Genomic DNA, 24,518 nt, shown 5'->3' with positions numbered 1-24,518 from the left:
TATTTTTCATAACTAACCACATTGTGTTATGTTGCTTGCCAAATGACACAGAGGCTGCTACACGCGCTGATCAAGTCTACAGCCCCCTCTTGTGGACACATGTCGGTACTGTCTTGTGTTCAATGTTGCCAGAAACAGCTCTACTTCAGCAAACCGTGGCGTTTGTTATTGGGGGATACAGATCTACTCTGTGGGAAGCGGAGTTTACATCAGACGTTTTGCAGACACGATTTTTGAATTTGTAAAAGATATGGGCAGCCACACATCATGACTCACTTTGAAGTCACACTTTTGTGGACGGGAGCTGAAAAGTGAACGCGTAATCTGGCAACCCACCTCTTCCACGCGTGTTTATTTCCTCGTCCCACGGTGCTTCCTCTGACAGGCAGGTGGGCTGGAAACACTCTGATAATGGGGTGATAAAAATAAATAAATCTGGCTGAGGACGGGACTCACACTTTTACGTCTCTGCCTGCTAGCCTGTTAGCTTTAAATCACCACCAGCGGCTGATACATGTAGCTTTAGCATCTGGGCTAAAATAAAGGTGACTAGTGGTAGCAGGAAGTGACAATATTAAATCATTTCGGCCTGTGTGAACCTTCCACTGTACAAGTATATTATTTATACAGAATATGGTGTGAACACGAGCTGTCAGGTAGTTTATAACAACTAACTACGAGGAAAGTGATATTAAATGCTTATATATTGTGTACTTTCTATTATCATTTTTTCCTCAGTTAAACCAAATGATCTTGCACCAGATTTCCCGCAGAGGACTTTTCTGCTCGCGGTTGCATGCTCATCTGAGGAAACCGAGGCAAGACATGACCAGACCTAGTTCAGGTAACTTTTTCATAACAAACTAAAGGTGCACTATGTAAATTTTCATGTGCAGGTTCCGCTCCCTTCTCATCTCCATGTTATTGCTTTGCTTGGACATTCCACAGTATGGCATTTATTTATTCATCTTGGAGAACGATTACATGTGTTCTGTTGCTAAAAAAAAACATTGAAAATCATGCATTCTTAAAGTAAACTGACCCACTACTCCACAGATCTGACATGCAACGTGGCCTTCTGGCATCACCTGCTTGTGTCCATGGAGTAAGACATGTTTAATGCCATATAGCGGAACATTCCAGCCAAACCAAAGCAATGTCCATGGAGACCAGCTGGTGATAGACTCTCAACCAGAAAAGTGACATAGCCTTTAACACCTTAACGTAATAACACAACATCACTATGTGTATGTTGAATGTGGCGTTTCTTACCATTATTACAAAGCTGCTGATACCTATATAAACTAAATGAGTTTGGGGTTTTTTGTGTGTTTTTGAGTAGATTTGGCAGCCTTCAGGGACATTTTCTCTAAGGCTAAGAAGATTGCCATTATCACCGGAGCAGGCGTCAGTGCAGAGAGCGGAGTGCCCACATTCAGAGGAGCCGGAGGATACTGGAGAACATGGCAAGCACAGGTCAGATATCTCAAAACAGACTCATACTTATACTACTATATTTTCAGTTATTTTATGCATTGTGATGTTCAGACTAGGGTTAGGCCCGTCACGATAACAAATTATAAAGTGCGATACATTTCATAAGAAAACATAGGCGAGAAACGATAATATCGAAACTAAACCATAAAGCAAATTTTCCCCATAAAGTATTGTAATTGTAATTGTTAAAAATATGAACAGTAATGAATAAATAACAAAATGTACCACTTAAGTAGTTAGTTTGTGTCTAAATCTCATTGTAGTGCTGAAAATTAACCAAATATTTACCACTAGTACTAAAAAAAGGTCCCCATGATAAATACTGACACCCTAAAATTATTGTGCCATCTAACAAATATTGAACGATAAGTTGGTCTTGGTCGAATAAAGACATGTCCTGCCAATCGATAAGTTGACTAAAAAGGGGGCGTGACAAAAGCTCTTGTGTATCTCTATGTATCTGACCTAAACTCTGCTGACAAGACTACACTTGTAGGGGGGGAGCTCATGCAAAAAATATTATTTATGTAGAAAAAATGTACTAGGAAATAATGTATTTGTATAAAGACAGATTAAACTTGTATATCATGAGGTATAAATATAAAAAAATACCACATCTTCAAGTCACTCACTCACTCACTCACTCACTAACTAATTTCTTCCTGCTGTTGTCCCATACAAATGCTTATCATTGAAATAAAAAGATTACTCAACTATTACAAATTCTGGTCAACCAAAGGCCAGGGGGTGTAGTTCAGGGAAATCAGTCATTCAATCAACATTCATTTATGAAACCCCTTGAAATGCTCAAGGTGACAACAGTTCTTTCTAATAAAAACAGAACCGCTTTAAACTATAATTCAAATGCATTCAACAGTGAAACAATGAAACATACTGTACAAAATAAACTGCATTACCAGATGCTAAAAGCCATTCTGAATACTTAATCATTTAGCCTAGATTTAAAAAGGCTAAAGTTTATTACAGGAGCCATTTTGACCGAGTTTCATTTGTGCACCTCCAGCCTATATGGGGCGCTGTGGTTTAGATGTTTGAAATGGAAACCCCAGGTATAAAGGGGGCAGGAAATTGGCTCCAGGTGTTTAAAGGTGCAGAGGCATTTTTGACCATGGCCATGTCTCAACGGTGCACACGTCGACGTACCATTCGAAGTACCCAGTCAATAAAGGGTACTCCTCTGCATAGGCCTAAATCGACTGCAAAGGCCGTGCTGAAATGGGACAGGCCTATGCTATGAAGCGTACTTCAGCCACTGTCCGTGCGCTTATCTTACGCCGCTTACGTTACGTCGCCTAGCAACTGTGATATGCTGCTGACTAATGAGCTATACGACTGCTGACTCACTTTTAAAATTTACACCAAAATAATTACAGTTTTATTATTTATTATTTAATTGAAGAAGAGTCAAACAGGCGGTTATTTTTGTTTAGATTGAATGAAGTAAAGAATTAATCTTTCCCTTTGAATATCAATAGGCAAATATAACGTTCTAGGTGATTTTGGGCTAGTATTACATAACTAAAATACCTTCCTGTTGAAGAAGTCATGCGCGGTGCATGATGGGGTATAGCAGTGCGTGAAGTGTGCTTGGACGCACGCTTTGTTCTCAGCCGATCTCCATGGAAACGCTCGAAAACCAGGGCACATTTGTTGGCCGCATTCATGGGGTGCATGAAACGGGACAGACCTTGTCGCGCCGGAAGTGACGTAAGTGCCCTTCAAATGCAGCCGACGAAGTGTGCAACTGTCGAATTGAGACATGGCCCATGTCTATAGATGTTCCACTGTGTTATTGTGACAAAGGTGAGCCAAATAAATGAATTTATAACTACTAATTGCTGAACTCGTTTTTGGTACTTTGGAAGACATGCATGCTTAAAGACTTCTGTACACCTTCAAGCAGTAGTGGGTGTTTACACAGGGCAAATTAGCTTCTACAGATGTGATGGTGCCGCTATTGGGTTGCAGTCTGGGGTAATCAAGAGAGGTGACTTGTACACTAACATCAATGTGGTGTTGTTCTCCAGTGTTATGTCTTTGCTTATTTTATGATAGGATCTTGCAACCCCCGAAGCCTTCTCCCGAAATCCATCTCGTGTCTGGGAGTTTTATCACTACAGACGCGAGGTCATGCTTACTAAAAACCCCAACCCTGCACATCTGGCCATCGCTGAGTGTGAGGAAAGACTCAGCAAACAGGGACGAGAAGTCACTGTCATCACTCAGAACATCGACGAGCTGCATCGTAGAGCTGGGTCCAAGAATGTCCTAGAAATACATGGTAAACCAAAACATCATCAGAGAGCATGATGATTCAGAAATATTTAGAAGTGCACTATGGAAACTTTCTGGTGGAGGGTCCATTTACCAAAATGTTTTTGCTTCGCCTATTGCGTTATGGTGTTGTTTCACAGTATAGCATTAAACATATCTTGTAGCTATTGAATTATAGGTGGCAAGGCAAGACAAGGAAAATTTATTTTTATGGCACAATTTGCACACAAACTAATTCAGAGTACTTTACGGAATAAGAAAGATAATAAAATCACAATACAACAAATCAAAACATAACTAATCATCATAAAATTAATATTAAAAGAGAAGAGTGCAGAATAAAAACACTAAAGTCATATGCACAGCTAAACAGAACCGTACAAAGTTTAAATCCAGACTCCAAAGTAGAGGCCTGTAACACTGTTTCAGGTTTTATTTGCATAAAACTGAAACACTGATCCGCCATGTTTATTCCTGACTCTGGGCACCAGCAGGAAGGCGGTCCCTGAATGTGTGTGTATTGCTTAAAAATACCTTGAAAAAACATGCATTCTTATTGTAAGCGGGGGTTAACTGTCCTTAGATCTGACCTGTAACCAGGCTTGTTGGCACCACCGGCTTGTTGCCATGGAGACTGATAAGTTTAACGCCACCAGAAAATTTACATTGTGCACCTTTGTGTACAATGGCATACCTAGTGTCTTCATACTAAAGCTATTGTTCATTTGCCAATCAAACAATCCTTTTTCAAAGTGTGCCAGTAGATGAAACCCTCACATAATTATTCCTTATACAGTGTAATTTCAAAAGTTTGTTCCAGTCCAAGAAAAAAATGGGATGGGTCCTATGTGAACAATTAAGCCTTGGCGTATGTACGTGTTTTAAATAGGTGGGGAAAGGATTCTCATACGTAACTGGTTTCCAAATGTGTCTCTTTAGGAAGCCTGTTCAGAACTCGCTGTTTGACTTGTGGTCATGAAGCCAACAATTACAAAAGCCCCATCTGTGCCGCCTTGGAGGGCAAAGGGTGAGAATCCACATTTTGTCATTTCCTGAACTGTTTTCATCAACAATAGTGTAGAAGGTTTTCAGAAAATCGATATTAATCAGCTTCATTCTGGAAAAACACCAGGGAAGCAAAGCCGAGCCGTGAGGTGTCTAAATAACACCTGAATAACTCTGTAATGGAAAATCTGTGAACAAAGTCAAATGGTAGTTTTATCTGACATTTTAAATAAGCTTGAGTTATAATATGAAACAGGGCAACATAATGGACTATAATACAAACCCTTGTGTATTACAGACAGATATATTTTTGTTAGGCCCAACTGCTGTTATTTAAAAACTCTTCTTCTCCCTAAACGCCCTCCGCAGAGCTCCTGACCCTCACACACAAGATGCACAGATCCCTGTAGATCAGTTGCCCAGGTAAAGTTATTTAGACCACACCTAGTACTTTTTTACCAGTCATTTCACTCGTGTGTGTATTTCAGATGTGAACACAAAGGTTGTCATGGCCTTTTGAGACCAGCCGTGGTTTGGTTTGGGGAAACTTTAGACTCAAGGATCCTCACAAAAGTAGAGCAAGTTATGGACAGCTGCGACCTGTGCCTTGTGGTGAGTGTGTGACGGGCTCCTCCCTGGGTTTTCAGTCTAGTCTTAAGAAATGTGTTGTAGCTATTGAAATGTTGCTAAAAATCTCCACAACCCTTCGCTAGCTCTTAAATCTTTTGTTGAAGAATGCATGTGTTCTACAATACTTGGGAACAATTTGAATTCATATTAGATTATCATATTATCTTGAGCTGCATGAAATAAACAGCAGAATGAAACAGTTTAGTTCTCAATTTGCATCTGTAATGAGTCATAGAAATTATTAATTTAACCTTTTACAGTTCAGATCTCATCATATAGCCAAAAAATAACCCAAAATTTCTCAGTAGTGCAAAAAGAAAAAAAAAGTTCCATCGATCATATATTGAACGATAAGTTGATATAGTAATCATCGTGATAGGCCTTTGTATGTGTAATTTTTCCTTCTTCTCTATTTAGTGACAGCAAATGCATAACAAATTGTGAAACAAATATAAAACCTTTTTTTTAATCCTGTTTTGCCTCTTTACACTATAATTTAAATGCAACTCAATGTAAAAGTATTGTAAGTACTCAGAATACAGTACTCTGATTGGACCATGTGTCTGAATACGTTTACAGATTAATGCAGGTATTCAGTATTCTTTAACTAAATTCATTTTCAAAGTATTCTTCCCATCACTGAGCATAGATTTGATCAGGTGTGTAGTTTTTAAATGTACTACTATAACTTGTATCATATTCTGACCTGGTTTAACTGTGTTGGCAGGTTGGTACCTCTTCTGTTGTGTACCCAGCGGCCATGTTTGCTCCCCAGGCTGCTGCGGCTGGGATCCCGGTGGCTGAATTCAACATGGAAGACACTCCAGCTACAATGAGCTTCAAGTACATTTAAAACCAGACTCATGAATCACAAGTACAATGAATTTCTAGATTACAGGTAAACATGTCTCTTGTGTTTTCCAGGTTCCAATTCTGCGGCCCCTGTGGGACCACCTTGCCCCCTGCTTTGGCCCGCCACAAGACAGAACCAGAGTGAAAAGTTAGGACTGTAGACAATGGTACAAAATGAATACAAAGATTTAGATGTTTTTGATAGCATAAACACACATACACACATGCAAAAATCAGAAGGAAATGTGAAATTGATGGCACTTTATATAGATTTTTTTCATTATTTGAAAAAAAATACAGTTCAAACTTACTTTAATGATCAAGGAGTATTATGTGTTATGAACTTGAATTGGCTTAGGCTAAAACAAGCTGTAGTTTTTAGTATTTATATTCATGAAGAACAAGTTTGTGCAGGACTGTCTTATGGGGTAATAGTTGTAATGCTTTACACTAGGGGGCAGTATTTGGCTGTTTGCTGCGTGAGGCTTCATGCAGTTGCAGTGTGGAAATTGGCTCTTATGAAATCTCTGTGGACTCTGCGTGTGATTCTCAGTGTTGTCTGATTTTATAGACGGGTATAAAACGGTAAGCTTGTTTTCTCTGAGCTCTGGTGATACATGAAGGTCCATTAATCAGTTTGATCTCGTCACAATATAATTAGGTTTGTAAGCACTTTGAATTAAATACATGCAGTTTGGTCATTTCTGCACATTTGCTTCTGTCTTATTCAAGTTTTTTTTTTCTTTTGTAAGCATAACAGACCATACATATATTTTAATTCACCTTTATTTAAAAAAACGTCCCACTGAGATAATTAACCTCTTTTTCAAGGGGGTCATTCCCAAAACAGCAGCACAGTTCAGTCAGTATAACATCCACACTGATAAATCGTGAATTTATTTAATTTTTTATTTATTTTAAGGTTCTATATTACACTATTTTCTGATCTATGCTATAATATTGTTTCATAAACATACATGTAGTTTTGTTTCATTCACACGCGTTTCACACACAGACCCTGCATGTTTAGGATGCGTTCGTCTCTCAAACTGAAAACACGACGTGATGTCGTCATGTGGTAATACAGGAAGTGCTCCACTGTATTTTTAAACCCCATACGCCTTCACTAGAATCATTGGGATACTTTCTGCTCTGGAATTGCCAATCTGTACTGAACAAAATGTAAAAGGAACTGTTAACTTGAAAACTACCACTTCACGACATCACAAAGTGGAACAGAACGTTTTGAGTTTTGGAGATGTGGACAGACTAATAATTCAGGATTTCTCAAACATGTGTGAATGAAACAAAACACAACTCCAGTTATGTTTTTGATGAGGTAACAGCGTTATAACATGGCTTAAAGCTCACCGGGGTCAATTTTGCGTAGTATATAAGAATTGTGTGTATTTGCAAAGCATTTTAAAGTGCACAAATGGGTCTAGATTAATCTTTTTATTAATCATTGGATACCTTTTCTTTAGATTTGTTTGTACAGTACAGTAACAGTAATACATTTCTATAAACTGCAAACCGCGTACGCCACACAGCTCTCTGATCTGTTTCCCTGTTGTCGGCGCCTTATCACTTGTCTCTCATCTGTTCATGTGTGTGGTATTTGAGACAGCATCCCCCCCTCCCCCCTTCCTCCTCATCCTCCCCCCTCCACTACTATGCCTCCATCACCTGCTCATTAGAGAGAGGATGATGGTCCGACGGTCCCCCATGACTCTGCTCCAAAAATAACAGAGCCAATTTCACACCAATCTGCGCCGTACTGCCCAGCAAGGCCTGTCAAACGCATAGAGATATAAAGTGGAGAGGAAAAGCCAAGCAAAGGAAGGCAAACTGTAGTTCAGAGTGTAATGTAAAAAAACGAGACCTTTATCCGCAAACATCCTGCCACCACACGTCAGCCACACTGTTTTTTTTTTTCTGTATCCAGGGACGTTTTTCTCTGCTCTAGCCTCAACACGTAATACAGCAAGGACAATATAAAGAAAGTACATATACCAGTGTGGAAGGTAACAAAGTACAAGTAGATATTTTAGGTATCTGTACTTTACTTAAGTACGTTTTACACTGGATACTTTTACTTCACTACAGGTGAGAGAAGGTATGTGTACTTTCTACTTAACTATATTTTTGAACTGGACTGTAAAGTAAAAAGTACTTTTCATTAGCTCTGCCACAATAATCACTATATCCATTTATCTTTCAATACATGACAGATGGAACAATGTTTTTGGTGGTCACTATTTATCCTGTGTACTTTTTCTTTGCACTAAGTTTGGATTAATAACTTATATGACTCATTACAGATACAAATGGCTTTGAGGGAACAAAAATAAATACACAAAATTTATGAGAAAAAATAAGAAATTTATTCATATTGCTGCAAACTTTGTATAATTTTTAAATCAGTAATCAATATATATTTTTAAATCAATATCACTACATTTAACACTTAAACAAATGGAAATACTTTTACTTTTTACTCTTTAAGTACAGTTTTAAATGGCGGAAGTAGATTTTTTCATGTGATACTTGTATTTCAGTAACTTTTTACCTCTGAATTCATATAGAGTACTTTATATACATATTTACAAATAGCTAAGTTGATGGAAACCTGGACGTTGACAGCGTGAATCCCAGTACGAGCATTGTTGTTGTTTCCTTGGGCAAGACACTTGGAAGACACATGGAGATTTATTTTATAACATGACGTACCTGTTAATGTAAGTGTTAAAACAAAGAATCTAAAACAGAACTTCTGCAACAATGGTATAGTCCTATTTTAGACCTAGTTTAGACAGTATAAAGAAGTAAACTAAGGGAGTGTGAAGTCACCCATAGAGTTTTGTTCCAGTCAGATGGCGACCAAACAGCCAGTCTGGAGTGAGGCTGTTGACGGTAATGCACCTTCTTGCCCACATCACTGGTTTAGCAGGGAACAAGCACTTAGCAACGCTGTCAATCAAACCTGTTGCTAACACTCGCAGGAGCGACCTTGGGGGGAAAAAAGGAACCATATTTGTCTGTTATTAATGTTCATATCTTGAGTCACGGACACAATAGCAAAATAAAAATACTGTACCAGGATCATGTAGAGCGGGTTAATACGAACATTTTAAGACCAAAATGATGAGCCTGAGGTGCAACTGTTTTTCAGTAGAAAGTGAATTGGAGCCAGAAGCACGCCGATGATCGCCTCTATTTGGAACGCGGCGGCTAGCAGGTTAGCTATGTCCATTTATTTATTTACAGTCTGTGGTTTAGATATGGATTAGTCATAGTTTGGACCTTAAATAGTCCTGTTAGAGACCTGATTTTGATCTTGTGGTACTTGGAAAGCAAGATATTTTCTTAGGTGGTATACTTGGTGCAAAAAGTTTTAGAGCTACAGGTCAAAGTTTAATCTGTGTTATACAGCAAGGGTTTAAGAGATTGCTGTTTTTTTACACCATCAATAAAACAAACAGAACAGTTGTATGACCTTGTAATATTAACACATGAGAGCACTTCACTTTAAAACATAGTAGTAACATTGTAAGAGAATGAAAGTAGCATCCTTTCTACATTCAGAACAAAATACAACTTATAAACCTCCATTGTTGACTCTACAAAAATCTGCTCTGTTTCTCAGTTGTGTATGTTTTTTTTCTTTTCTTTTTCATGTGTAACCAGCCATGTTTCTATTTGATGCAAACGGACCATGCTTCTCTCTGATTGGTTAATCCCCCTGTCAATCATGCCTATCTGATATCGGGGAAACCAGATCCTCTCCTCTGGCTGGAAAAGTGAGAAAATATCATGGTCATATCATAACTATAAAACATGAACTACATTGTAATTACTCAAGAAAAACAACGATACTTTCTGTTTTATTTTGTGGTAAAATGAACCCTATGTCCTTGACCTTAAACTTTCCTGGTTCAACAGAGAGCGGGCCTATCCCAGTATGATGCCTGTAAGTTACCAGGAAACATGATTAGTATTTTCTTGGAAGTAATATAGGATCAGTGAAGAGGAAATCATCTATTCCTCGTTATTCTGTGCCATGTCCATCCAATTACCATGGCGATAATCCAATCCAGTTTATTTCTACAGCTCATTTTACAAACAAAGCTGTTTCTTAAGCGCTGCGCCTAGTGAAATACACAAATAGGTAAACTGGCTCTAGTAAAACAACACCAACAAATTTAATCTGAAGAGCAAATAGAAGTATTAAAAATTTTAAAACAGAAATAAAATCCTGTAAAACACACAAACTTAAAATAATAACAAAGAGATTAAGCATAAAAGGAGGACAAATAAACATGTAATAATAAAAGCCACAGAATAAAAATGGATTCTCAAACAAGACTTAAAGCTGCACTATGTAACTTTTCTGGTTTGTGCCACCTATTTGAGATGATATTGCGTTGCCTGAAATGTTCCACAGTATGGCATAAACATTTTTATCTTGCATTTTTTCAACAAAAGAGCTTTTTATTGACCCAAAATACGTTTTAAAGCATGTATTCTTGATGGGAGCGGGGTCGCCTCTCCACAGATCTGACCTGCAACTCGGCCTGGTGGCATCATCTGCTTGTCTCCATGGAGATATGTTCAATGCCATACCGTGGAACATCCCAAGCGAAGCAATTACATCTCTATAGAGACAAGGAGGTGGCAGATGCTTCACTGTAAATATTGTATTGTATTAACTGTGCAGTATATGTTTGATTGTGTATTCCTTCCTTTGACTATATTTTTGTCTTAGATTCTTTACCCCACACATCCGGAGGTGTTGGACGTGTGTTTTGAGCAGAACTCCCCCCTCTGGCAGACTGCAGACTGCACATCCAGGGACAACACTTGGAGGAGGCTTCGTGGTGAGGCTGCAGTAAATATCCCCTTCAATGTCACTGTGTCCCCATCACACACACATCACTGAGGTTTTACTGGGCACTGCCTTTATGAGCTGCACACCCACATCTGACCTTCGGTGGACAGAGGCCGGAGTCCGTCTGGTGCTGTCCACTGCTCCACTGACTCCTAAGATTGGAAAGTGGAGTGTGGCCTGTTTCCCAGAGGGTTATTTTTGTGCAAACATTGGGAAATCTTTTATGAATATTTGAACAGAATTATTGCCTGGGAAGCAAATTTATGGTGTTTTATTTTGGTAGCTGCAAGCAGAGACTAGGATACAGTGGATTGAAAGTTAAAAGTTGTCTATGTGAAATGTCATTTAAAGGAAACATATTATGCAAAATTGTTGCCTGGAAAATACAGACTGATCTCTCTCTCGCTATTTCTTATACAGATTGATATCAGTCTGGTGCCCACGTCCTCTGTTGTGTCTCAAGCTTTGTCAAACATGATCGTCCAACGTTTTTTTCAGTGATGCATGTGAAACGAAGCAGCTGATTGCTCACATATGATTTGAAAATAAAATAAAATTTCTCTCACCTCAGATTAATAGAGTTTAGCACTGTGATATATATTTTTTCCCTTTATTATATGAACGGATGATGCCTGTCCCCTGATTGCCTAATCCACCTGTCAATCACAACCATTTGCAAACGGGGAGATTCACTGGTGAAAGTGTGTATTCTGGATGCCAGGCACACAAAATCAACTTTGAGCTTTTAACTTATAACTGTGTTTCCTCATCATGTACTTCTTGAATGATGTGTGTTTGAGTAATCCTTTATTGTCCTGCAAGTGCTCTGAAAATTCCTGTTTTCATCTACCCCATATCACCGCCCACACCCTTGTACTTATCCATCCATTTTCTTCCACTTATCTGGGTTGTATGGGCAGCAGTCTAAGCTGGGTCTCTCAGACTTTCCTCACCCCAGACGCTTCCTCCTGCTCCTCAGGTGGGACCCCAAGTGAGGCTGAGTGTGACGTCGCCCACAACTTTCGGCTCCGGTCTAATGAAGCTCAACGAGGCTAGCAGGAATAAGGCGAATTTGGAGCCCAGTTCTAGATTTGGAATTCTGACTGTGGGTATCATAGCAACCAAGGAGCCAATCTGGAGCGAAGTTGTTAAAGGTAAGCCCCTTCCCGCCCTCAGCGCTGGTTTAGCAGGGAGCGGGCGCTTAGCAATACTGTTAATCAAACCTGTTGCTAACGTTACAAACATTTTAAGATGAAAAAGGACAAGTCTGACAGCAGCAGTTACAGAGAGAGGGACCATGGTTTTTCAATAGAAAGTGAACTGGAGCCAGAGCCGATGGAGCCAGAAGCATAGCCCATGATCACTTGCTATTTGGAACGTCGTGGCTAGCAGGTTAGCTATGTACATTTATATATACAGTCTATGGATTGAATCGGAATTTCTATTACTGGATCAATATAGCAGTTTAAAATGAAATAAGTGAGCAAAGAGGATCTTGTCATATTATAATGTAATGTTATTTAGCAGATACAAGCAATAGTTGTTCTTTAAAAATCTAAATCACAACACAAAGGATTTCTGTTCTGTTTGGATCAATGTAGACGTGAGTGTACCACATCTGCACCGCTCTGGGTCACCACTCCAGGCACTTTGATGAAACATTTGGAGGAATAATCGTTCTTCACAAAACTTCTCCACAGAAATTAAAGATTATGTTTGCTTTTTCACAAACTAGAGCATCATATTTTATTCATTGGTTTGGCAAACAGTGAAAGTGAATTAGCTGAGAGCGGCGGCTGTGTCGGAGCCCACCCCTCTATATACTAACCCACTGTACCTGGAACTCACAGTGCTATCGATATTTCATTCACACTCTGGACAAACTTATAGTTTATTCATTTTGAGAGGAAAAGTGCGTTAGCCACAGGGTCTGCAGCTGCTGTGTGGGATATGCTGTGTACCAACTCATTTTAGTTACATCATCTATTCAGCTCTCACTTCTGTTCTGCTCTGGGCTTTCGTGATCATGTTAAGAAGTCATACTTACCATTAAACCTACAGCAGATCTGGTCCTCTGTCAGCAAAAGCATCTTGTGTGGAGTAGATATGCACCGATCCGGCTTTTTCAGCTTCAATACCGTTATCGATACTTTGGCTTTGAGTAGTTTAGGGATGGGAAATGGCACTTATTTTCTTAAAACACAGTTCACTTATTACACAAGTGATCTAATAGTATTATGTAACTGTTGCTTACCCTTCAAATAACTACTGAACAGCTTTGCATGAATAAAAGTTCAAACATTATGAGACCTTCTGGACAAAACTCGTCTAAATCGTCTTATTACATCCAATTAAAGGCCCAAACAGATTATGTGCTGAATCGATATCATGGACTCGATACCCGATTCAACTAATTTTTTTATATTGTCGCTGATACTTGATAAAAGTATCGGTGCATCTCTGGTAGGCACGGGACAATATTGAAATTTTGTTTGGCGATTATCATGGCCAAAACAATTGCGATGAAGGATTATATCATGATAGTGATTAAAGTTGTTATGGATATGAATAATTATAACTTTAACAGAGAAAATTCTGCATAAGCAGGGCATTCAACTGAAATTTGGAGGCCCGGGGCAATAAGCTTCATGTGGCGCCCCTGTAATACAAATTAATAGGAAGAGGGTCCAATTCTGGGCCGCTAAGCCCCTGGGGCCCCGGACAACAGACCCCTTTGTTCCCCCGTTGACTCCCCTGTGGATAAGTAATTTTTTCTGCACATTCAGGTGATATGATGACGATTATCTTTGTTGGCGATTATCACATTATAGAAAATGTCCCATGAACGATTATTGTCAACCCTTTTTATCACGATAAATTATGTTATTGTTTATTGTCCCATCCCTAATCTCTAGTTTGGAGCAGATTTCAGACTTTTTGCACTGATTGAAATTCTGTCTTGCTTTTGATAATAAAAGCAATATTTATTTATTTTTAATATGAAAAAATACAATCTAAACTTGTCAATCCAAACCTTGTGATTGATTATCATTGATTTTGATGCATGTATAGACCTACAGTGTTTACTCTACAAGCAGATTAACACCATTTCATACAAGATTTAAAAGAAATCTGTTTACATAGGCCTGTCATTACTATATCAACTTATCATGTATACATTTATTTTGTACTAGTGGGAAAGTTTTGGTTATTTCTTTTGCAATATGTAACATATGACCTGTAGAAAGCTGAATTCTGAACTTCTATGACTCATTATAGACACAAACTAATTACAAAAGTGTTGCATTCTGCCATTTATTTCTTGCAGCTCTTGTTTTAACAATATTGTACATTGAGAATAATTCATGATTTGGTTCCAATATTATCATTTATTGTCTATATTTACTTCAACAATATATTGCGCTTCAAAATTCGCTATGCTGCCAGGTCTAAATATACAACATACACAATAAAGTCTGGAGTATTTGAATACCAAGTTTTTTTTACATATTCAAATTCTTGCTAAAATAATGTCTCCTTTCTGTGATCATTCAAACAGAAAAGAAAATGTGTCCCACTCAAAGCGCTTTACATCAGGAAACCACTCACCCGTTCATTCACACACCAGTGAACGCATACACTGAGGGTGAGGTAGGTTAAGTGTCTTGCCCAAGGACACAACAACAGCATTCATCTGTGGGAGCTGGAATCGCGGCGCCTACCTGTGGGTCAGAAACTCTACCAACTGAGCCACTGTCGCCTTCTTTGACTTCAAAATTCTGTACACTTCTTTTGTCCACATATTCGGATTTATGTTCAAATATATTCAGCCTTTACCGTGCATTAATACTTAAACAACCTCTTTCAAAATCACCAAATTACATCTTTGTTATGCCTATAAATTTCCTGAATGTTCCGGAGTTGAAAAATCTCTCCACAGGAACATAATCAAAGCGTTCCCACAAAGATAGATGTTCTTCTAACACACCGTTTTTACTGGCAGTGGCGCGCTGAAGCCAGTGTTAATGTGTTGCTGTGGGAACTCAGGAGAGCGAGTGTGAAGCGGGCCGAAGCCGAGGAAGCCTGCAGCGTGTAAGAGTATGCACACACTACCCACATGACTCCCTCACTACAGCCCCTGGTGTACTGCGGCACGTACTGCTCTCATATGCACCCACATTCATCCACAAAATGTCAAATTTATGTTTGTTATTTTCAAAGCCCGCACCTAGCTGCAGGGCGCCGTGCGGTTTGACATCACGTTTAATTGCTGCTTCTGTCAGTTTACTCTCCCGGCAGTTATAATGAGGAACGCAAAATGAAACTTAAGTGAGTGATTAATGGTGAATTGTTAAAATAGGCGGGGGAGGAATGTGCATTGGCAAAGTGGTTAATCTAGCTTGTTTTGAAAGTACCAAGACATGGACGTGTTACTCAAAACGGCGACTATAGAATGAACTTAGACATTTTGAAATAGAATTCGTATTTCACATTGTTATAGAGCGCTTTTACACCTTCAAGGCACTCAAAACGCTTTAAGTCAAGGAACCACTCACCCATTCATACATACGTGTACGCAGATACTGAGGGCAAGGTGGGTTAAGTGTCTTGCCCAAGGACATTATTCATCTATGGGAACTGGGTCAGTGGATCTAACTGCTCAACCAATGGTGTATTTATGTTGAGAGTGGGATTCAAACCACCAACCTGCGGATCAGAGGATAAACACTCTACCGACTGAGCCGCCGTCGCCCCAATATAAAAATGTGCATCCAGCTGTTGTTTTGCCAATGTATCATTGGTCAGAGTCATAGTTACATGCATGAACCTATCAGAATGTCATTTTGAGTAAGCTAACGATGAGTGAACAGTGTTATAGCATGGATAAAAGTTTCTGTTATATAATATTTAAATATAAGTCTGCCTGTCACTCACTCAGAGCATGAACGTGGCTGACGGATAAGAGGAGTCAGAGTCTTAGCTGGGACTAGAGTTCAGACATAATTTTGCTAAATGGTTTTATTATAAAAATCTTTAATTTAAACCTTTAAACCTTATTTTTCTGTATTTTGTATGTGACAGTTACCAGACGTACCTCTACCTGCTTGGAGATGGATCAGTTTAGGCAAAGCAATAACATCTCCATGGAGAAAAGCAGTGGGTGGACCCTCCATCATAGTGACATAGTCCACCTTTAAAGCAGTTTTTTATTATAAATACACTCGACATTCAAATTCAGGATATCTTCAGAGCAATATTTGTGGAATCAACCATTTTGTGATATATCTCGATCTCTAATTTACTGCTTGTGCGTTGTCTTATCTTTCGATTACCTGCTTAATGTGGTGTTCATAACAAGACGGAGAAGCCGGAGAGAGGAATCTTGTTACCATAGCACGCACCCGTGGGTGGGGACTACATTAGATACTCTATTTCCTCATGAGTCCATGGCTGAAGCTTGAATGTTGAGAATCCTGCAGCATTTTACATTTGAGCAGCTGATGCTTAAAAAAGGCAACAGTGCTATGTTTCATTAGCTCTCTATATGCTACTCAACTCCCACTGTTTTTCTACCGCTGTTACTAGCAACAAAAATGGCGTTGGCAAAATACTGTATCAATTCCCAGATAATAATTGATACGAAAACTAGTCTGGAAAGTAGATACTAATTTAGAACAGAATCAGGGCTTTCCTAAACAGTTCCAGCATGATCTTGATCTTTAAATACTTGGACATAGTTATTTCCTTCTCATTTACCCTCTTGAAGTTGTTTTTGGAGTGATTCGTGCATGTTTGAGCAATCTTTAATCACTTATTATCAAATGTATCTTAATCTGTGATACGTGTAGTATTTGGCAGCGTCGAGTAGTCATTTTGCTAGTGTATCCATAGGAGGAGCCGACAGCTACACGACTCTTTGTTGTGATGATGTTTACAGCTCCCGTCGGGCACCGCAGTTTTCTAACGCGGAATTCAGCTGACTTGTTTCTTTTATTAACTTGTGCAAATTTGCAAATTATAACATAATGATCCACGGGTGTCAGATTATAACTATAGCACAGACACAAGCACAATAAGTCTTGGGTGTTATCATTGTGGTATCATAATTGGTATAGTGTGTATCAAGCCTTTTCCATAGAATCAAAATCAACCTTGACATTTCTGTATACAACATGAACGCAATTGTTATATTTGTTTTGATTTTACATAGTTTTGTTGATATGATTATGCAATGTTTTTTTCAATCATCTCCCAAGTGTGTGACAGAACTGTAGAGCAGTGTTGTTTAACGAGCTTAGTGGGATCAGGTGCTGAGTAATCTGCTGGTAATGAGGCTGCGAGTGCTGCGTCTGTATATTATGTGTACTGTAGGATTTTACTCTGCATCTGTCATTGAGGCCTGCACAACACCTGGCCCTACCTCGTCTTTACCTTCACTACGGTGTACGTTAATCATGTAAAGTTAGGTACACTTAGAGAAATTTGTCCCATTTCCAGATCTTAAGTGAGGCTTGGTCAGGACTATCTTAGCTGGATTATAAATGGTTCTGCTCAAACTACTTTACACCCATTCACACACATATTCATACACCACACTGGGGGCGAGGTGGGTTAAGTGTCTTGCCCAAGTACACAACAAGAGCATTCATCTGTGGGAGCTAGAATCGCGCTGCCAACTAATGATCTTTACGCTGAAAGTGGGATTCAAACCGCCAACTTAACTACTGTCGTCCTCCATGTTGTGCAAGTTTTTGGTTGATGTGCAGGAGGAAACCCACACAGACACAGGTAGAACATGCAAACCCTGCCCAAAAAGGCCTGTGTGATATGGGAATCGAACCTCAAACCCTCTTGCTATAAGGCGAGCGTGCCATCGGCTTTGTCTGTAAATGTCACTCTCGTCAGTTGTGTTGTTATTCCAAGCCAGAAGCATGGTGGAAAAACATTAATGATCTTTTAAAATACTGATTTACACAATTTTTTATTATAATTTGACAAGTTATTGTTTAATACTTCATGATGAAGACAAAACGACCAGCAAAATAAAATAAAAACATACAGCACATGTAAATATCTGTATTCTTTATCCATACACATAAGAAAGACACGTTGAGTAAAATTGTAGTAAAAAGTACAAAGTATTGTACCTCATTGTGATTCAGTTGTGTGCGTACCACAGTCACACATTGTTTAGTTAACACAGTAACCATTTTTTGGGGTTTTTGTGTCTTTTGGATCTTTGTTTGCTGGTTGCTTCCCATCTGAGTGTCCTATCTGTGCCGCCCAGGCTTTAACTGAATTAGGATGGCCGAGACTGGTGCACTTCCCAATCGCTCCAGATTGGGCTTTTGGAGTGAAAATCCTCCAGGGAAACACTAATCCCTGACTGTCGGGAGCAATTTTTATTCCGTAAACACAGCCTTCTCTCTGCCGCTCTCTCACTTGCCTTCTCTTTCGCTCTATCAGTCTATTTATAGCCATCTTAAGCTGCTCTGCGCGCCACTGTTTACATTTACATCCCCCTTCTCTTTAGATTTAGACCCCCCTCCCGTCGCCCCAATCCATTCCCGTGGCGGAAGAATTAAAAGCATGGAAATCTCTATTGACTAGACAAAGGTGAGGATGAAATGGGCCGATGGAGAGATTATGAAGGAGGGAGAGCGGATGGAGGTGCAGACAGGAGCAGAGAAGACAATGATGGGGAGATGTGAGGTGACAAGCAGATCTGAATGTGACTATGTAGTATGTACTGACAGTTCCATAGGCTGTCTGCGGTTTGGAGACTGAGTCAGACTGAGGAAGAGGAGGAAGAGGAGGAAGGGGCTGTAATTTGGAGAAAAGAAACAGAACATTTAGTCTGTTTTGGAGTGAAATGAGACAATTTTTGGATAAGGGTGTGTTATGCCAAAGAGTTCACATCAATATATATATATTTATTTTTTTTAATCACAGGTCATGTCAGCTTTTATTAGCCCTAATATCGCCTTAACTAATGCCTTAACTACATCTCCAAAGCTCAAAATGCTCTGTTCCACCTTGTGATGTCATGTAGTGGTAGTTTTCAACTTAGCAGCTACCTTTTACCTTTAGTTCAGTAGAGATTGACACTTCCAGAGCTGAAATAATCCAAATGATGATAGTGAAGGTGTATGGAGTTTAAAAACACAGTGGAGCGCTCCCTGTATTACCTCATGACATCACAAGGTGGAACAGAGGGTTATCAGTTTGACAGAAGAGCTCTAAATATGCAGTGTTTGTGTGTTAAACATGTGTGAATGAAACAAAACACAACTCCAGGTATGTTTGTGATGAGGAAACAACATTAGAACATAGATCAGAAAATAGTGTAATACGGGCCCTTTAAAGATGACATATTTACTCTTAAACTGCCTTTTACATAGATCATGATTTCATATTTTGTTCATTGTTAACCATAAGATTGATTTAGATTGACTTAATGACAGAAATGCGTCCATAGACTTCCTGTTCAAAACTGCAGAACTGTGTGTGGCATTTCACTGTGGCAACCAGAAGATTTTCATTTACGTGTTATTATTGTTGGAAAATAACTTTGACTTTTTTTAACCCTACATATATGGCATCATGGAGTCAGTACAAGTCCTAGTTCAGTCCTGATTTAGTTCTGGTGTAGTTCTGGTTTAGTTCTAGGCAAGCCCAAGTTCTTTCCCAGTTAAGTAGTTCTACTCAAGTCCTGGTTCAGTCCTGGTTTATTTCCAGCCAACTCCTAGTCCTGGTTTAGTTCTGGTTTAGTCCTAGTTTAGTCCTAGTTTAGTCCTGGTTTAGTCCTGGTTTAGTCCTAGTTCAGTCCAGATTTTTTTTAAGCACTAAAGCGTCGACTGCAGACTATGCCATATTCTTCAAACATGCATGAATCCATCAGAGTAAGCTAGTGATGAGTGAACACTGTCATAGCATGGATAAAAGTTTCTGTTATATAATATTTAAATATAAATCGGCCTGTCACTCACTCAGAGCATGAACGAGGCTGACAAACATGAGGAGTTTGTGTGTTTGTGCAAACAGCTGAGTCACTATATGATCATTTGCACCAAAATAGCTCAACGTCACAGGAACTGGATTAGAAATAGATTTTTATTGTCATGTTACCCAGAACTTCTTTTGAAATATCTGTAAAACTGTTTTCTTTGTTTCGGCACAGCTTGCAAGCAGGACTTTAGGTCAGATGGGAATTGGGAACATAAAAACTGTGGTTGGACAGGACTAAGGTTGGAACGATAAACAGTAGTATCGTCGTACGGTCATGGGACTTTTTATATAATTGTAAGAATCATCAACAAAAATAATCACACTTATATCACCAGAATGGCCACAAAAAGCTACTTCTTCCTGAGGATCTTTTCTAGATCAGTGTCATTTTCACTTATAACAAAGTACCAGTACACGACTATGACAGCTGTTTAAATATGTAACCTTTTCATAATATTAAAATTATAATTATTCATATCCAGAGCATTTTAAACTGCCAGTAAAATCAATAATTACCCTGATATCATCATTAATCGCTATTATTTTGACCATGATAACCGTTACACCAAACTTCAATATCGTCCCGTGCCTAGTCAGGATTTTAATGAATTGTTGAAGTGTTTCTGTGTTGGAAAATGGGATCACATTTGGAAAAAAACAAACAAACAAATCAGCAAAGTCAGATCAAATTCACTCAGGATTAACTTTCCATATGTTTTTCATCTCATGTTTGGAATACCTTCGTAATTGTCCAATCTGTCTCCTGTCCAACACCCGAACAGCACGGACCAACTGCTCACTTGTCCCTAATAAATCTCCCACTGACAGGCGCCATGGTAACATGATAATCACTGTCATTCATTTGACCTGTCAGTGGCTCTGTGTTACGGGCCATCAGCTGCGGCATCTATCACATTTTTTTTCTTACATATGGGGAGGGATACAGATCAGCCGTGTAAGCAACACCGCCATAAACGTCACAAAAGATTGGCTGAAATATTAAAGGGCCTCGACCTGATTTTTCCTCATATAGTTCAGCAAAGTGTGTCCCGTAGACTGTATGTATAAATGGACGTAGCTAACCTGCTAGCCGCTGCACTCTAATTGCAATTCAGAACTAAAGAAGGATGAGCAGCGAAACGTCTTCACTCCTACAACATTTTGTCCAGTTGACAGATTTTATTTTTCTTTTGCTTTTTTCGCTATAGTGTCTGTAAATCAGCATATGAACAAATCAGCTGCCTTCTTCCAGGTCGCTCCCGCTAACGTTAGCAACAGATTTGACTGACAGCTTTGCTAAGTGCCCACTCCCTGCTAAACCAGTGCTAAACCTTCAACAACCTCACTCCAGATTGGCTCTTTGGTTGCTATGATACTCATGGTCGGAATTCCAAATATGGATCTCGGCACCAAATTCACCCAAATTCACCCCTATAACTGCTAGCCTCGATGAGCTTCATTTGACTGTATATTGTATAAGCAGCTCTTGAGGTCAAAATAGGTCTTCTGCTGCATGCTGTCTACGTTTAATGAGAAATAATTTAATTGTTCGATAATCAGGAAGTGTGCGTTCACATGCTAGCTGTGCTCTGATCACTCAGAGTTGTGAAAAGCCCTTGTAAACTAAGGAATAACTATGGACTGTGACCCGTTTAAAATGAAATAGTTCCAGTTTCCAGTAAAAATCAAGGCCTTTAGCCCATGTTACTGTAAGGTTTTGCTGGTAAAAGTAGAAATATTCACCTCGATAAATCTAATAACTGTGGGACTAGGCGTAATTCACTTTTATGAATAATTCACAAGCCCGTGTACTCTTTATACTGCTCCGAGCTCAGGGCGAGAGTAGCTCAGCGCTAGATTAGAAAACAACAGGCTAATGGTTCAGTTCCGTGTCCTTGGGCAAGACACTTCACCCTGCATTCCTAAGAGTTTTGAGAGGGATTGATGAGGGTCAGAGCAACTGTAGCTTGGTATCGTCAAGTAGGATTGCACAGTATGTCAAAACCACATTAAAATGGCAATTTGAGTTGGTGCAATATGAAATCACAAAGAGGGACATTATTTGGATAATACAGTGTCCTCTGCAAAGAACAAAATATCCTGGCTTTTTATAGAAAATCTTGTTGTCGCTGTAGTTAAGACCTTTACAAACATGTTCTGAAATCTGTGGGATTCTTATATTAGTTTATCAGTTCATATTTCAGTCTTCTCTCAAATGTTACAGCTCATTTTACAATCGCAAATTTAATCTCAACACTTTTTTTCCTCCAAAATTGTTCTGCCGTACTACCAAGAGCCAACCATAGACTGTATATATAAACAGACATAGCTAACCCATTCACTGCCTCGTTCCAAATAGGAAGTGATCATGGGCGCGCTTCCAGCTCCATCGACTCTGGCTCCACTTCACTTCACTATGAAAAACTATTGCCCCTCTCTCTGTAACTGCTGCTGTCAGACTCTTCATTTTGGTCTTAAAATGTTCGTATTAACCTGCTCTACATGATCCTGGTGTTTATATTTTGCTATTGTGTCTGTCACTCAAGATATAATAATAATAATAATGGCTTACACTTGTAATGCGCTTTTTCAAAGCCTCTCAAAGCGCTACACTATAGTCATTATTCATTCATTTCCACACTTGGTGATGGTAAGCTACTGCTGCCAATCTGCGCCCTCCGACCACCACCTATCATTCGTGCACACACTTTCATACTAGGCAATGTGGGTGAAGTGTCTTGCCTAAGGACACAACGACAGAACTTGGTCTGAGCCGGACTCAATCCTCCGACCTTCGGGTTGGGGGACCAACACTCTAACCACTGAGCCACTGTCTGTAACAGACAAATCAGGCACCTTCTTTCCCGCTCCCTACTAAACCAGCGGTGCAGACAAGAAGGGGAGTTACCTTCAACAGTCTCGCTCCAGATTGGCTCTTTGGTTGCTATGATACTCACGATTGGAATTCCTAATATGCAACTTGGCTCTAAATTTGCCGGTATTACTTCTAGCCTCAATGAGCTTCATTTGACTGGAGCCGAACGCTGTGGTTGACGTCACACTCACTTAGTCCACTTTTTTATACAGTCTATGGTCCCAATTCAGAAAATATTTACTTTTCCAAGTAGTGTTATTTAAGCAAAAACAAGGACACCAGCTATAAACCACTACAAAATCTGATGTAAAACAGGAGTCCTTTTGATCTAAACAAGGACTCATTTGTTCAAGACCCACTTCTAAAACAAACAAGTAAAACATAACACAGATTCAGGACATGAACTTGAAGAGAGTCAGTTTAAGAACCAAACTGACTTCATATTTCTCGGTAAAATAATTCAGGCTAACGAGAGATGCAGCTCATTTTGCAGTCTTTAATTCTTCCAATTTGAGAAGCAGCACATTGTTGTGTTTGCCTCACATCGGCGTGTTTCTGTCTGTGGAGGTCAGTTTGCCCCGACAGCTGAGGAGTAGCAGTTTAGAGCAGCAGCTAACATTTAGCTCATTATGTAAATGCTAATCATCAGTTGTAGCACAGAGCCCGGGGCTTTAGATGCTCACACACAACCAGAGCTGCAAACTGGCACTCTGCATCCAGTCACCCACCAAACACAGCTCCGTGTACACGATATACACACGATGTGGGAAAAATTGGGAAGAATTGGGATTTTTTTTTGACAAGCATTGGGATTAAATTAGCATTTTCTGTTTTAATTAGAGTGGCAAGGTTAATCACAATTGAAAGAACCATATTTTTTTCCACAAGCAACAAAATGTCATGTTTTATTCTTAAAAAAACTACTAACTCTGTAGTTTAGATCTGTTCTGAAATATGTGTCTCTATAGGATTTTATTTTCCAAAAAAAAGTTGCTAACCCTGTAGTCTAGATCTGCCCAAACATGATCTGAAATATCCCTGTGCCTCAGATGCCCTTCCTGCGTCTCTACAGGGTCTTTTCTGCATTAAAAGTTGCTAACACTGTAAAACTGTGACTGAAGGATTTGGGAATAATGTCAAGTTGTGGTTTTCCTGATAAGCGTTCCTATTGCAATTAAATTTGCAATTTCAGTTTTACTATGATGATTAGCCATTTTTTATGCAGAATAAGACCCCATGGAGACACAAGGACATGTTTGTACAGATCTAAACTACAGTATTAGCAGTTTTTACAGAGTAAGACTAGATATTTATTTATTTATTTATTTATTTTTTTTTTTTACAGAAATGATGGCACCTCCAAATATGCAGCATTTCTAGTAAACATTATGTTCAGAGCTGTTTTAACCTGTCACTTCTGTTCGCTGCAGATGTAAACCAGTCCGATGTGATGGAGCAGCTTGTCCT

At 39.2% G+C, this 24,518-nt stretch overlaps 1 protein-coding gene across 3 annotated transcripts; it reads left to right on the top strand.

Moving 5' to 3' along the window:
• Positions 1-329: 329 nt before the first annotated feature.
• Positions 330-6,999, top strand: sirt5 (sirtuin 5). Of its 3 annotated transcripts, none has more exons than XM_055221484.1 (9): positions 330-394; positions 745-844; positions 1,343-1,476; positions 3,574-3,799; positions 4,732-4,819; positions 5,167-5,220; positions 5,286-5,409; positions 6,155-6,270; positions 6,352-6,982. In XM_055221484.1, the coding sequence occupies exons 2-9, from the start codon at positions 748-750 to the stop codon at positions 6,422-6,424; spliced, it is 912 nt and encodes a 303-aa protein (XP_055077459.1). In that variant the 5' UTR covers positions 330-394; positions 745-747; the 3' UTR covers positions 6,425-6,982. The 3 variants fall into 3 exon arrangements, with proteins under 3 accessions (XP_055077459.1, XP_033820802.1, XP_055077460.1); XM_033964911.2 differs by having other exon boundaries at positions 367-389; positions 739-844; positions 6,352-6,988; XM_055221485.1 differs by having other exon boundaries at positions 381-656; positions 739-844; positions 6,352-6,999.
• The last annotated feature ends 17,519 nt before the right edge of the window (positions 7,000-24,518 follow it).

This window comes from Periophthalmus magnuspinnatus, chromosome 4 (genome assembly GCF_009829125.3).
Source record: "Periophthalmus magnuspinnatus isolate fPerMag1 chromosome 4, fPerMag1.2.pri, whole genome shotgun sequence".
NCBI lineage: Eukaryota > Metazoa > Chordata > Actinopteri > Gobiiformes > Gobiidae > Periophthalmus > Periophthalmus magnuspinnatus.
The sequence above is the reverse complement of the archived record's forward strand: the minus strand, read 5'-3'. Positions and strand labels throughout refer to the sequence as shown.